Source organism: Kryptolebias marmoratus, linkage group LG14 (assembly GCF_001649575.2).
Source record: "Kryptolebias marmoratus isolate JLee-2015 linkage group LG14, ASM164957v2, whole genome shotgun sequence".
Lineage (NCBI taxonomy): Eukaryota > Metazoa > Chordata > Actinopteri > Cyprinodontiformes > Rivulidae > Kryptolebias > Kryptolebias marmoratus.
In genome coordinates, this window is record NC_051443.1 from 2,811,675 (window position 1) to 2,824,780 (window position 13,106).

The 13,106-nt window shown below is 40.1% G+C and overlaps 1 protein-coding gene across 1 annotated transcript in view; it reads left to right on the forward strand.

Annotated features, from left to right (window-relative positions):
* The window catches only part of naa25 (N-alpha-acetyltransferase 25, NatB auxiliary subunit), a 43,767-nt gene that overhangs the window by 7,326 nt on the left and 23,335 nt on the right, over positions 1-13,106 (forward strand). The window contains exons 7-12 of the mRNA XM_017435054.3: positions 4,744-4,822; positions 5,613-5,724; positions 11,666-11,755; positions 11,887-12,059; positions 12,135-12,247; positions 12,333-12,540. Of these exons, the coding sequence (XP_017290543.1) occupies positions 4,744-4,822; positions 5,613-5,724; positions 11,666-11,755; positions 11,887-12,059; positions 12,135-12,247; positions 12,333-12,540 (775 nt within the window). The remainder of the gene's footprint in view (positions 1-4,743; positions 4,823-5,612; positions 5,725-11,665; positions 11,756-11,886; positions 12,060-12,134; positions 12,248-12,332; positions 12,541-13,106) is intronic.

Sequence of the window (13,106 nt, forward strand, 5' to 3'; positions counted from 1 at the left end):
CTGTAACGGTTTTAATGTTTTAGGCCACAATATTTTTGCAAGTAGTTCAAAGTTTAAACTGATATTGTTGTGAATCTTTTGTGTAAACTTTACCTTCAAGCAAACGCCCCCCAAAAGAATATCAACGCCCCCTTTTTGAAAATATTGCTGCCAGCGCCCCCCCGTCATCCTCTCAACACCCCCCAGGGGGCGGTACCGCCCCCGTTGAGAAACGCTAATGTAAAAAAAATGGGTTAAAAAAAATCAAATAAAGTGAAGCACCAGCACTCTTAGGTGTTGCTGCTGGATTATCTGAATCTGCAAGATAAACATTCTGCTACCTTATGATTAAATGCAGATTGTAGGTGCAAAAGAAAAAAACAAAACAGAGCTTTTTACAAAATGTGTGCAGCATTTATATATTTTTGTTGTTCCACACTTTTTTCTCACCAAAATTATTTTTAGATATGGCTTTTTAATGTGTCACTGCTGTCAGGGCTTGGCTATGGGCTAAAATTGTTCTCTTGGATTCTGTCAGTCCAACAACTGTTGATTTGGTGATGGATTCTCACAAGTGTGTTAAAAGCTTTTCTTTTTCAATGGGGTGGGACCAGGCAACTCTGTTCTCCCTACAACTGTAGAAGTTGTTCTTAGAACAAATATTTCTTTTTTTAACTCTATTTTGAAATTTATTTTTTATTATAAGATTATTGTTTCACTGAAATTGTTACTTATTTTATCAGATACACAGGTCTTTGCTGAGCAATGAAATGACAGGTGGTTCCCATTGTGGTCCAACCTGCTGTTAGGTGTCTGACCAGTCCTGGATGGATACCTAACAGAAAGTTAGACTTCAATAATTGCATGATCCGAGTGTCTTAGAGTGTGTCCATCATGCACCATGACCCAAGCCTGCAGGTGAAATCCTTAAAGCTTAAATCGTTCAGCTGCTTCAAACAAATACAGATGTGGTCAAATTTGTTTGTTCTTTTGTTAAAAAAAATAAAACAAAAAACTTAAAAGTTTTTTAAAGGCTTTTGGAAACTTTTGTTGGCCTTTTTATTGAAATATTTTAACTCTTAATTAGCCTCCCTGCACCATTAGTTTAGTCTATATTAGCTTGTATCATCTCTGATCTGTTTAGCTGAGGTTTTTAAATCCTAGTTCAGTTTGTTAGCTTATTATCAGTTTATTATATCTTTGTTTGGTTTTCCTCAGTTTATCTTTAGTATGACTTGTTTTAGATAAGTTTAGTTTAGCTTTTTATATCCTAGTTTCCTTGCTGTTTATTTTATTTTGCTATTATTGAGTGTGATGACTGTATTTTTTGTTTCCATGTTGTAAAGCACTTTGAACCGCCTTGTTGCTGAAAACTGCTATATAAAGGAATTTGACTTGACTTAAACAGAAACAAAATCCAAAAACATGGTTAACGCTCAAGTCTTCAAACTCTTAAATTATAGTTAACTCAGTGATAATTTGGTGATAAATGCTATTGGGTAACACTTGTTGAATAAAAATTCAAACATCTAATACTGTATATTGGTTATAATAAAATATTTAAATTGCAGGTTCAGATCTTTAAAATTGTTTTCAACATGAGTGAGGCAGTCACACTTGTTTGTACTGTGAGTCATTCTCCACCATGAACTGCCCCAGTGAGTCCCTCATTTCCTGTGGTGAAGCCCATTCAGATGGATCTTCTGAGTAAGGCCTTGCCCCATTCCTCTCATTTGCACCTTTCTATTCATCTCCCTCTTCATCATCATCATCTTCACCTCTCTGTTCCACATTCTTCTCTGTGGTGATTGACTTGCCATGTCTGCCTGCACTAATTTTCCCAAAATGACACAGTGGTGGTCAGCAGAAATTCAAACCCTCCTGGGCTTCTAGGCTTTTGTGGTCTCACTAGTCTAATTATTCGTCAGGGTTACCCCCCCCCCTCCCCCCAAGCTCCACTTGTTTATTATAAATACGTAATTTTTTTCTACACGTTTCTTCCACCCACACCCCCAAAACTGCTACCTTTATCTACCTCACCGCGCAAGGGTACGCACACCAAAAGTTACGCAATCATGCTGTACCCGCCCCTGCCCGAAGGACCAGCGCAGTGTTACGTCGTGCACCTTTTGTAACTTGGAGCAAACCGCGCATGTTGCGCTCCATTCAGAATGGACGATTTCGGTGCTCTAGCCGAGCTGGTTCACCTGTATCAGCACTTATATGATCCAAAGATAATCAAACGGTTCAAAACTCATGGAGGGAGATTACTGCTGCAGTTGATGTAAAGGAATGTTTATAGAAATATTAGTCCTGTGATGGGCGAATCACAACTAAAGCAAATAAATCAATGAAAGTCAAACTAAATGCTTTAAGTTTAAACATGCTCTCTGTATCACAGCCAGAAAATCTGTTCTCTACTTCTTTTTTTTTTTTTCTTCCGTATTTCCACTGGTTACCTAGCTTACTGCCCCCGTCTTTTTGGAGTATACTGCTCCAAGCACCAATTATAAACGCCTCCACCGCGTGCTCAGGTCCACGGGCCGTTCGTGGAGCCCTGCGCGACTCTAATGAGCCCTGAGTATGAGCCCCTTCTTCAGCTACCTGGAGTTAGCAGGTTGTCGGAGCCGCAGCAATAAACATCGAACGAGCAAGTTTAACCAAAAATGGTTAGTTGAGCCGAAATTCAGCAGGTAGCTTGTTGGTGGCATGTTTTGTACTGAGTGAAAATGTGACAATTAACATAAATGAAAAAGTGCAAACAAGGCACCAACACACGTCTCACGTCAAGACCAATGAAAAACAACTGAGAACTCTGAAAAACAGAGAGATGCTGTACTGTACTGGGCTTTTCATGGCACAGGCTGCATGTTGGATCACTACATGTAACAACAAAACAAAGCATATCTAATGCTGCATTTAATAGCATCATTTTACTGGTAAACAAGGATAAATTGGCACGCGTCATATTAATATTTTCACTGAGTACAAAACAAGCTTACCATATTTGGTCTTGTAAAGCCACCCGCTGAATTTTGGCTTAACTAACCATTTTTGGTTAAACCCGCTCATTTGATGTTTATTGCTGTGGCTCCGAGAACGTGCTAACTCCAGCTGAAGGTGGCTCGGCCCCAGGGCTCATTAGAGTCACGAACGGCGCGTGGACCTGAGCACGTGGTGGAGGCGTTAATACTTGGCGCTTACGTCGGAGCAGTGTACTCCAAAAAGATGGGGGGCAGTAAGCTATGTAACCAGTGGAAATACGGTAAAAAAAAAAAAAAAAGAGAGAGCAGATTTTCTGGCTGTGATACAGAGAGGATGTTTAAACTTAAAGCATTCAGTTTGATTTTCATTGATTTATTTGCTTTAGTTGTGATTCGCCCATCATAGAACTAATATTTCTTCCCTCTGTGGCCTGTAAGCACTCTTTTTATCTGCTGCAGCAGTAATCTCCTTCCATGAGTTTTGACACGTTTCATTATCTTTGTGATCTCTCGAAGAGGGATCATGTAAATGCTGATACAAGTGAACCAGTTCCGCTAGAGCACCGAAATCGTCCATTTTGAACAGAGCGCGCATGCGGTCCACACGCAAAGTTACAAGAATTGGGAGGTGCACAAACACACGACGCGACACCGCGCGGGACCTTCGCGCAGGGGCGGGGACAGCGTGATTGCATCACTGTTGGCGCACGCACCCTCGCGCGGTGATCAACGCGTCAAGTTGATGCGGGTGGGAAAAAAAGATGTGTAGAAACAAAAATTTGGTATATTACAATAAACAAGCAGACCTTAGCCTGGCAGCGGGGTAAGGAAAGCCTGGGGGCCTGCCAGGCTTATAATGCACTGGGGGAAACCCTGACTATGCATTTTGGTCAATTCCAGTGTGGCTTTTGTTTTATGATTTGCTGCCCTCCTTGGTGATCTTCCATTATGTTTACTTTGGCTCAAACAGCGACTGATGGTGCAATCTCTTGCTGATAAATCTTAACCTGGAGTTCACTTCTAATCTCTTTAGAAGTTGTACTGGGCTCTTTGGTTACTATTTGTGTTATTCATCTCTTCAATTTGTCATCAATTTTCCTTTTGCAGCCATGTCTAGGGAGGTCTGCTAGAGTCCTGTGGAGCTTAAACTTCTGAATAATATCTGCAGCTGTAGTGACAGGAATATCAAGATGCTCTGAGATGGTCTTATAGCATTTATCTTTAACTAGTGATGTTATGCTTGACACCGCCTTGAGCACAAAGCTGAAATGTTGTGACACAGTGTTGTAAGAACTGTCAGTGCGCCCAAAATTATGTCACATCTGCTATTGAGGCCTCTTTACATCACATTAGTGTTACGCTGTTTTGCACGTCCCCATTCCATATGTTTGCAGAATTTTAAATATGAGTTTAAAGCTTTATTTTACAGATTGACAGCCATGCTGTTTAACCTTGAAACCCTTTAAAAATGTAGCATGAAATACAAAAATATGTTTATTTCAAGGTTTTATTGTCCTCCTATTTACTAGTTCGTATTTCTCCTCTTAAGACTTTTTGTAACTGTTAGAGAAATCTTATGAAGGGTTTCAAAAAGCAAAACACTGACATCACAGTAACTGTTAATAAATAACAATTCATAGGGACTTTACTGTGTACTGGTTTTACAGCATTACCCTCACTATTTTAAACTGATGACCAGATCATGTTGACTTGCTCAAATACTGTTATTACTGATATATTTTTGTAGAATATTTATGTATTTTTTTATGTATATTTGCAGGTACAGCTGTATTTTATGATTCTGGACCGACTGGGAAAATATGTAGAAGCTCTGGATGTGATCCGGGGTCCACTGGGGGGTAGGTGGATATTTTTCCTTCACTTCCATTTCTTGAAGACTTAAAAGATGGTTCAAGTTTGCCAAGGTTCATATGATTTCACACATGGAATATGGTAAATATTACTTTCTTTTCTATCAGATATTTCAATACATTTGATTTTTCCAGACATATACTAAGATTTTAGGACATATGCCAAAAGTAATTGGCTGCAGTCATTATTGTATGCTGTCAATAACTACTGGACATAATTTAATGAAACTCTTAAAATGTAGTCATTGGCTTCACTTCCACAACCACATTCAAGATGGCTGCCACAGCTAAGTGACCTTAGCCAAAACAGGAATGGCTAAAATTGAGTGAATTTCACAAATAAGCTAAACTTGGTATGGTAGTAACTGATGCTCATCCCAAACAAATGCATTATACGCTAACAGATCAAAAAGGTTTTCTAATATTGCATGAGATCATGCATAACGTTATTTACAAAGTTGGATCAAAATGACTGCAACTCCCATCATTTCTCATCATAAAATTATGTTAGTCTAATCCTCTAAGATGAAAGGCGGCAGGCAATATGCATTCCTTCAAGAAATGTTGGACCTTTAGTTTGATGAGATGTTTTTATGCTGGTGTAGTAATGGTAAGATGTGAATATGACTGATTGTCACATCGGTCTGATTGAATATAAACTATGTAGAGGAACTGTTTAAGTGCCATATTAAAGTATTTCTGCATCAATGTCACTTTTATATGTTTAGTGTTTTTAATAATACCAGTATCAGTCTCTTTATGTTGTATGTGTCCACAGAAAAGCTGACCAGTGAGCTACAAAGCAGAGAAAGTAAGTGTATGATGCTGTACAGACGACTAGAACGCTGGCCGGAGTGTAACGCCTTAGCTCAGAAGCTACTCCTCAAAAAGTGAGTGTAAACTTACTGTTCGTCTGATGCTGCACAGGTTCATTAATAAAGTGACCTTATTACTGAAGCACCAGCAAATTTTCAGAACAAATCTTTGTTTGTGTTAAAAAGAAGCTTTGCTTTCTTTCAAGTGAGAGGAAACAGTGTAATAACCAAAAGTGAAGGCCAGACATTAAGCACCAGAGCCAATTTGGTGGCCCTGAGTAAAAGAAAAGCAAAAAGCCACAACATTGACAGTGCAAACATTAGCTTAGTATTAGTTGGTTGTTTTAAACCTCATTCTACAGTATTCAGTTCAGGGTTTCCCCCAGAAAAGAGGCTAAGCCCGGTGGTAGGTGGCCGTTTGCCGGCCGGCCGTGATTTAGTAAAAAAAATGATTAAAGTTGACAGGAAAGTTTAAAATATGGCTGTTTATTATGTGAGATATTATTTGAGATGAGATATTTGTGTCAAATATTTACACAACTACAGTTTTGAAAAACGTCACTTTTGAAATATACAATTAAAATAAATAAATAATTAATAAATAATTGATTGCACCTAATTTGAATCCTAATTTAAGTCACATTTACAAATATGTTAAATGAACATAAATGAAAAACTGCAAACAAAGCACCAACACGTCTCACGTCAAGGCCAATGAATAACAACAGAAAAATAGAGAGATGCTGTAATGTACTGTACTGTGCTTTTTATGGCACAGGCTGCATGTTAAATCATTACATGTAGCAAGAAAACAAACCATATCTAATGATGAATTTAATAGCATCATTTTAGGCTACTGTTAAATAAGGATAAATTAGCACGCCTCATTAATATTTTCACTAAGCACAAAACATGCTTATCGTATTCAGTCTTGTAAAGCCACGTGTTGAATTTCGGCTCAACTAACCATTTGTGGTTAAACCACCTCGTTTGATGTTTATTGCTGCGGCTCCGTCAACGTGCTAACTCCAGCGGTAGCTGAAGGCGATTCAGCCTCAGGGCTCATTAGAGTCGCGCAGGGCTCCGCGAACGGCGCGTGAACCTGAGTGCGCGGTGGAGGCATTTATACTTGGCGCTTATGTTGGAGAAGTATTCTCCGAAAAGACGGGCAGTACGCTGTATAACTAGTGGAAATACGGTAAAAAAGAGAGCAGATGGAGCGCGGCGCACGCTTGGTTACAAAAATTGGGAGATGCGCGACCACACAACGTGACACTGCGTGGGACCATCGCGCAGGGGCGTTGACTGCACGATTGCGTCACCATTGGCACACACACCCTGGCGTGGTGATCAACGCGTAGTTTTATACTTTTGAGGGTGCTGGTGGAAATGTATATAAAAAATGACGTATTTTACAATAAACAAGCGGAGCTTAGCTTGGCGGTGGTGGAGGGAAAGCCTGGCGGCCCGCCAGGCTTATAATACACTGGGGGAAACCCTGCAGTTGTCGCATCTTGATAGGGACATGGACAGACTTTGTCTAAATTTAAACTTAAATTAATTTTTTGTGAACAGCATGGCAGGGCTGCCACAGACCACTATTTTTATTTTGCTTATTCTAAACAAATCAAAAAATTATCAACAATTTTACTTTGGTTAATTTTAATTTTGAAAGTCACCGTTGGCATTTACAATATACCACAAAATAAAATCTAAACAGTCTTTCAAATTAAAGAACAAAATATATAAGTTCCAACTTTAACATGATAAAATAAACAATATTAAACTTGATATTTATGTATTTAAAAATAAAAGTCATGATTATCCATCCTATTGTAAAGATACTGTTCGTAAGAACTGCAGCAAACTGAGGAGAAATTCTTCTGCAGGAATTCAGTTACATAGTTTTATCCTCAGAAAGAGGAGAGAAACAAATATAACACATTTAACATGTAATAATGGAGACTTTAACTCAAATGCTGAATTTAATAGAATCATTTTACTGTTAAACAAGGATAATATTTTCACTAAGCACATGCTTACCATATTCAGTCTTGTAAAGCCACCCGCTGAATTTCGGCTCAACTAACCATTGTTGGTTAAACCCGGTCATTCCATGTTTATTGCTTTGGCTCCAGCGACCTGCTAACTCCAGCTGTAGCTGAGGGCGGCTTGCCTCAGGGCTAATTAGAGTCCCTCAGGGCTCTGTGAACAGCGTGCGGACCTGAGCGCGCGGTGGAGGCGTTTATATTAGGCGCTTACGTCGGTGCAGTATTCTCCAAAAAGAAGAGGGGCAGTACGCTACATAAACAGTGCCAAGTTTTAGAAGGTGCACAACGTGACACCGCGCGGGACCTTCGCGCAGGGGCGGGGACAGCGCAATTGCGTCACTGTTGGTGCGCGCACTCTCGGTAAGGTAGATAAAGGTAGCGGTTTTGGGGGTGCAAGTGGAAAAAAACGTGTAAAAAAATTACGTATTTATAATAAACAAGCAGAGGTTAGCCTGGCAGCCCGCCACGCTTATAAAACGCTGGAGGAAACCCTGAATTACCTGGTATTAAGTGGCTGTTTCTACACTTCCAGCTAATATTAGACCAACCTCTCTCCTTACTGTCTGTCCTGATTCTTTCGCTCCGTCCTCACAGCTGAATAACATGAACTTTGTGTTCAGGTGGCTTAAAAAATACAGCAGTCAAACCACATATAAAAAACATGAAATCTTAATTTTAAATGATATCCTTTTTGGATATCAGTTACTGATCGGACGTTTCATCTGATCAGACTTATCAGATTGATCATAACAGCTCTATGGAGTTATATCCCAGAGGAGACATTTAAACTCCCAACTTCTGTAATTTATCTGCTTTATGATTCCCCATCGAGTTCAACAAATGATTACTGTCTGAACAACAAAATAACACAAACGAGTTCCTTTATTTTTCCTGTCATGCTGTGTTCTGATGTAAATACTGGTCAGTAAACAATTGTAACTTGTCATTTTACTAGTAACTAGTAGCTTTAGCTAACCTGAACATTTCCAGGCCTCCTCTTGATGCTCTGACAGAACTTCCTGCTGTCTTTTAACCACTCTGAAAAGCTTTCTTCAGACCCTCCAGGATTTTGCGATGTTGTGATCGCAACTATTAACACAAAATCAAGCAAACCCTGTGAAATCGCAACTTTTTGCAACTTTGCCCAAAACACTGCAACTTTCCCGCAACTTTAACCCAATATTTATTGTTTCTAAAGTGATTCGCCACCGTTTCGGCGGTCTAGTGTCTTCTTTGTGGGTTTGTGTAGTGCAGAATAACAAATAACTCACGAAGAAGAGATGTGACATCACATCCTGTTAACATCAGAATGCCGGGAGCGTGCAGGAGCAGCAACCAAAGCCAAAATGTGCGCTAATGCTTCATATTTGCCCACAAAGATTTCAGCAAAGGACCGAGCAAAACACCGCAGTGAAGTTAGTTTTAAGTTGGTTATTGAAAATTCGCGCTCCAACGAGTTAGCAGTGTCTAGCTCACAGCTGACCCGAAACAGGAACTCTAATGTCAGCCAGCCGTCCCTAAGTGAATTACTGCGCGTGAGAGAAGGGGCCGGCAGAGAACGGCTGGCCGACATTAGTGTTCCTGTTTTGGGTCAGCCGTGAGCTACACGCCGCTAACTCCGCGGAGCTCGAATATCCAATATCCAACTTAAAACTAACTTCACTGCGGTCGCAAACCAGTTTCCTCCCCAGCTGCACGAGAGTGGGAGGAAGCTGTTTTGCACATCCTGCAGTGTAATCATCAAACATAAACGCATCGACAAACACTTTGTGTCTGCAAAACGTGAGGAGATCTGCAGATGAAGGACAATCCAGAAATGGTCATGAATGTCAGTTTATAAGCTTTGAAAGTTCTCAAATAAAGCACCTTTTGATAATGTCTGTTCGTAATTATCTTACAAAACTAGTAAGTATTTTTGGTTTATATATTAAAAGTTATTAAGTTAGTTTTTCATTGATTTTAGTGAAAAAAATTGCAACCTTTAGGAAAATGCCCCGCGAAATCAGGCATTTTAGCCCGCAACAATCACAAAAAATGCCTGCGAAATCCTGGAGGGACTGTTTCTTTCATCTTTATCCTTCTGCCGCTTCAGTTTTCTGCCTCTCCATCTTTAGCTCTCTGTCATCAGATGACAACATGATTCAAATAAAAAAAATCGCGACCCGCACATGCTCGAGGGGAGTGCGACAGGAGTGGAGATGGAGCGGAGGGGCGCCTGATCAGTGATGTCTCTGTTATCGTTCATATCATTTACACATGCGCAAACAGCTGGTAAATACAGAAAATGCCAACTGGATTTGTGCCACTGTGGACACAGAGTGGTCTCCTCTCTGCTGTGAGATTGACAGCTGTCAGTGCTTGGGGATGTGGGCAGGGCTTACGGCACGCTGAGGACAGGAACGGCAGAATGATTGGTGCTTTCTCACATTTAGCCGCCAAAGTCTCCAATGACAAAGAAAAAAGTCAGATTTGTCGCTAGTCGCTTTAAAAAATGGCAGGGGTATCTGAAAACTCACTAAGTATGGCAACAAAATTGCTAAATTGGCCCCTATTGTGCTCCAGCCCGTGTGCGTGAGTGTTATTTTTAGCGTGAGAAATATAAAGTGTGGCGTGTGAGCGTGTGCACTTCACAAAATGAGTGTGTTTCACGGTCAATGCGTGAGACTTGATAGCCCTGCTGTTAAACAGGGATAAATTAGCATGCATTATCTTTGTGATCTCTCACAGAGGGGTCATATAAATACTGATACAGGCGAACCAGATCCGCTAGAGCACCAAAATTGTCCATTTTGAACGGAGCGTGGCGCGCTCGGTCCACAAAGTTACAAAAACTAGGAGGTGCACGACCACGCGTCAAGACTCCGCGCAGAGGCGGGGACAGCACGATTGCGTCACTGTTGGCTCGCGCACACTCGCACGGTGATCAGAGCATTATGTTGATGCGGGTGGAAAAAAAACGTGTATAAAAAAGGACGTATTTTACAATAATCAAGCGGAGCTAGTACACTGGGGGAAACCCTGTAATATATAAATTATAATCACAAAATTATCAACTTAAGTTTGCATTTGCATAAGAATTGATAGTGTAAAAGATGTTCATGTCAATGAACATTGTTCCATCGATATAAAAATATATCCCTTGCCCACTGAATCAGAAAGCAAAAAGATGAGGTTTTTGGCCGTCATTTTGGCTGCCATCTTTGTTTCTGTACATGTATATAAACGTTTTATGAAACATTTCATTGATACAAAGCTTAGTCTTGGTTTTTTATGGTAAATGAAGTATGACAAACCCAAACAAACCCTTCATAACACAAGCAGAGGTGCATGACATGGTTTGTGGGTTCCTGTTTGGCAGCCATCTTGAAAAACTGCCACTGTTTTGGAATTGTGAGTGGACACCTGGGATTTTTTCAAGAATAGGCTATAGAAAATCTATGTACCAAATGTTATGCTTGCATCACTAACTCAAAAAAAAAAAAAATTATCGGCTACACTATCAAACGCAGTGTGTCACGACACAGCCAGAGATCAGGGAGGAGAGCACTTCAGCATGCAGGAGGAAGCTGAAACAGGCAGTTTTTACTGATAAAGATAATATAATTAAAACAAGTATATTTCTTAAATTTGTTAGTCTGTGTTTATCAGCTGATAGCTGACTGTGAAACTGCCATTATGATGCGCCATTGCTAATTCATTGTCAATAAGGACAAACTGCATCACAGTGAATTTTTTCAAAAATTGTTGGCTGTTTAATTACATCTGGCCAATGTCTGACAATTGTCTTATAAGCTGGTTGAACAATAATATACATATATATTATTTGATTTTATTCCATGCATATTATGTTTTTGTTGATCTTAAAATTATACCAGAATCATTTTGAGCCATTAAGAAGTTGTTTTAATCGTCAAAGATTGTTTTGTTTGTATTTTTGGCAGTAACACTTTGTTTTGTGTTTGTAGTCCTGATGATTGGCAGTTTTATCCCTATTACTTTGACTCCCTTTTCCACTTGATGGATCAGTCATGGAGCCCCCCTAAAGAAGGCGAGCAGTAAGTAAGAGTGTCCCATTTTTAAAAGATGTTTGTAAAAGGTTTGCTTTTGTGTGGTTTATTCCAGTGCAGCCCTTAGATTACAGATGAACAATGAAAAGAAAACAAGTAATTCAATTCTTTGTCTCCAGCTGCTCAGAGGGTTTGGTACATCACTCTGTGGCAGAGGTGGTCAGGTTCGTGGAGGAGAGAATCAAGGTGGAGGACAGCAAAGAGTCTCACTCTCTGAGAGGGCCTTATTTAGCCCGACTGGAACTAATGCACAGACTGAGAGAAAAAGGCTACCCTGAAGATAACTTGCCAGGTAAAATGATCTGCGTTTAGATGCTTCATATTGACCTGATCATTTTGTTGATGTGACAGTGTGCTGTTTGAACAGGTCAGCCTTCAGACCTGATGGTTCAGTTCTTCACAATGTTTGGAGACAAACCTTGCTGTATTACTGACCTGAAAATATACCTTCATCTGTTGTGTCCTGATCAGCATGTTCAGGTAGGACTGACTAAAACCAAACTGTAAAACTGCCTGCTGTAAACAGGTTGAAAACACTTGCATGTCTCTGTCGTTACCTCCTTAGTTCATAAACCGCCTGAGTGAAGCGGTGCCACTGGGGGAGCGGGGGGAGGAAGGATTCACCTTCCCACAGGACCCTAAATCCCTGCAGAGACATTTGTGTGTTTGTCAGCTGAGTCGAGCGCTTGGACTGCATCACTCTCTTGACCTCAGTGGTAAACTGCGCCTTATCACTGAGCTCAAGGCTCACTATCATCACGGACTAAAGTTTGGTAAGAAAGTCACTTTTATTTATTATTCTACCTTTTTATAGTGTTGTAAGATTGCTACAAAAGTCAGAGTGGTGAAAATTTCTGTTTAAAAAAAAAAGAAAAAAGGCTGACATTTGAACCTTTAAGACTGGTTTTATCAGCAGCAGTTTTAAAAGAGAAATGTAGTCAAATCTCAAAATATTGATATTGAAACAATTTCACAAAACATTCCAGGGCCCCATTTCTCTGTCCTAAAACTTAAATAACTTGTTTTTAGCGTTTTTGTCAATAAAGTGGGATGATTTGGGTAGGCGGAGTTGTCATCCTGGTTCATGACTTGAACCGTGTCTCGGCCGACTCCAAAAAATTGCTCAAGAACCAAGAAGCCTTTTTTGAATACAAAGAAATACCAGAAGACTTTGCGGAAGTAATGGATATACAACCATACCAGTATGAACCTGAACCGACAGCTGTATCTCCTGTTCAAGTGAAACCTCTTCAGATTAGAATTCTGATGATTACAAGGATCATCATGGCCGACAACATGACGTGCCCAATGACCAAGTTGGGAACATGGAACAGTGAGA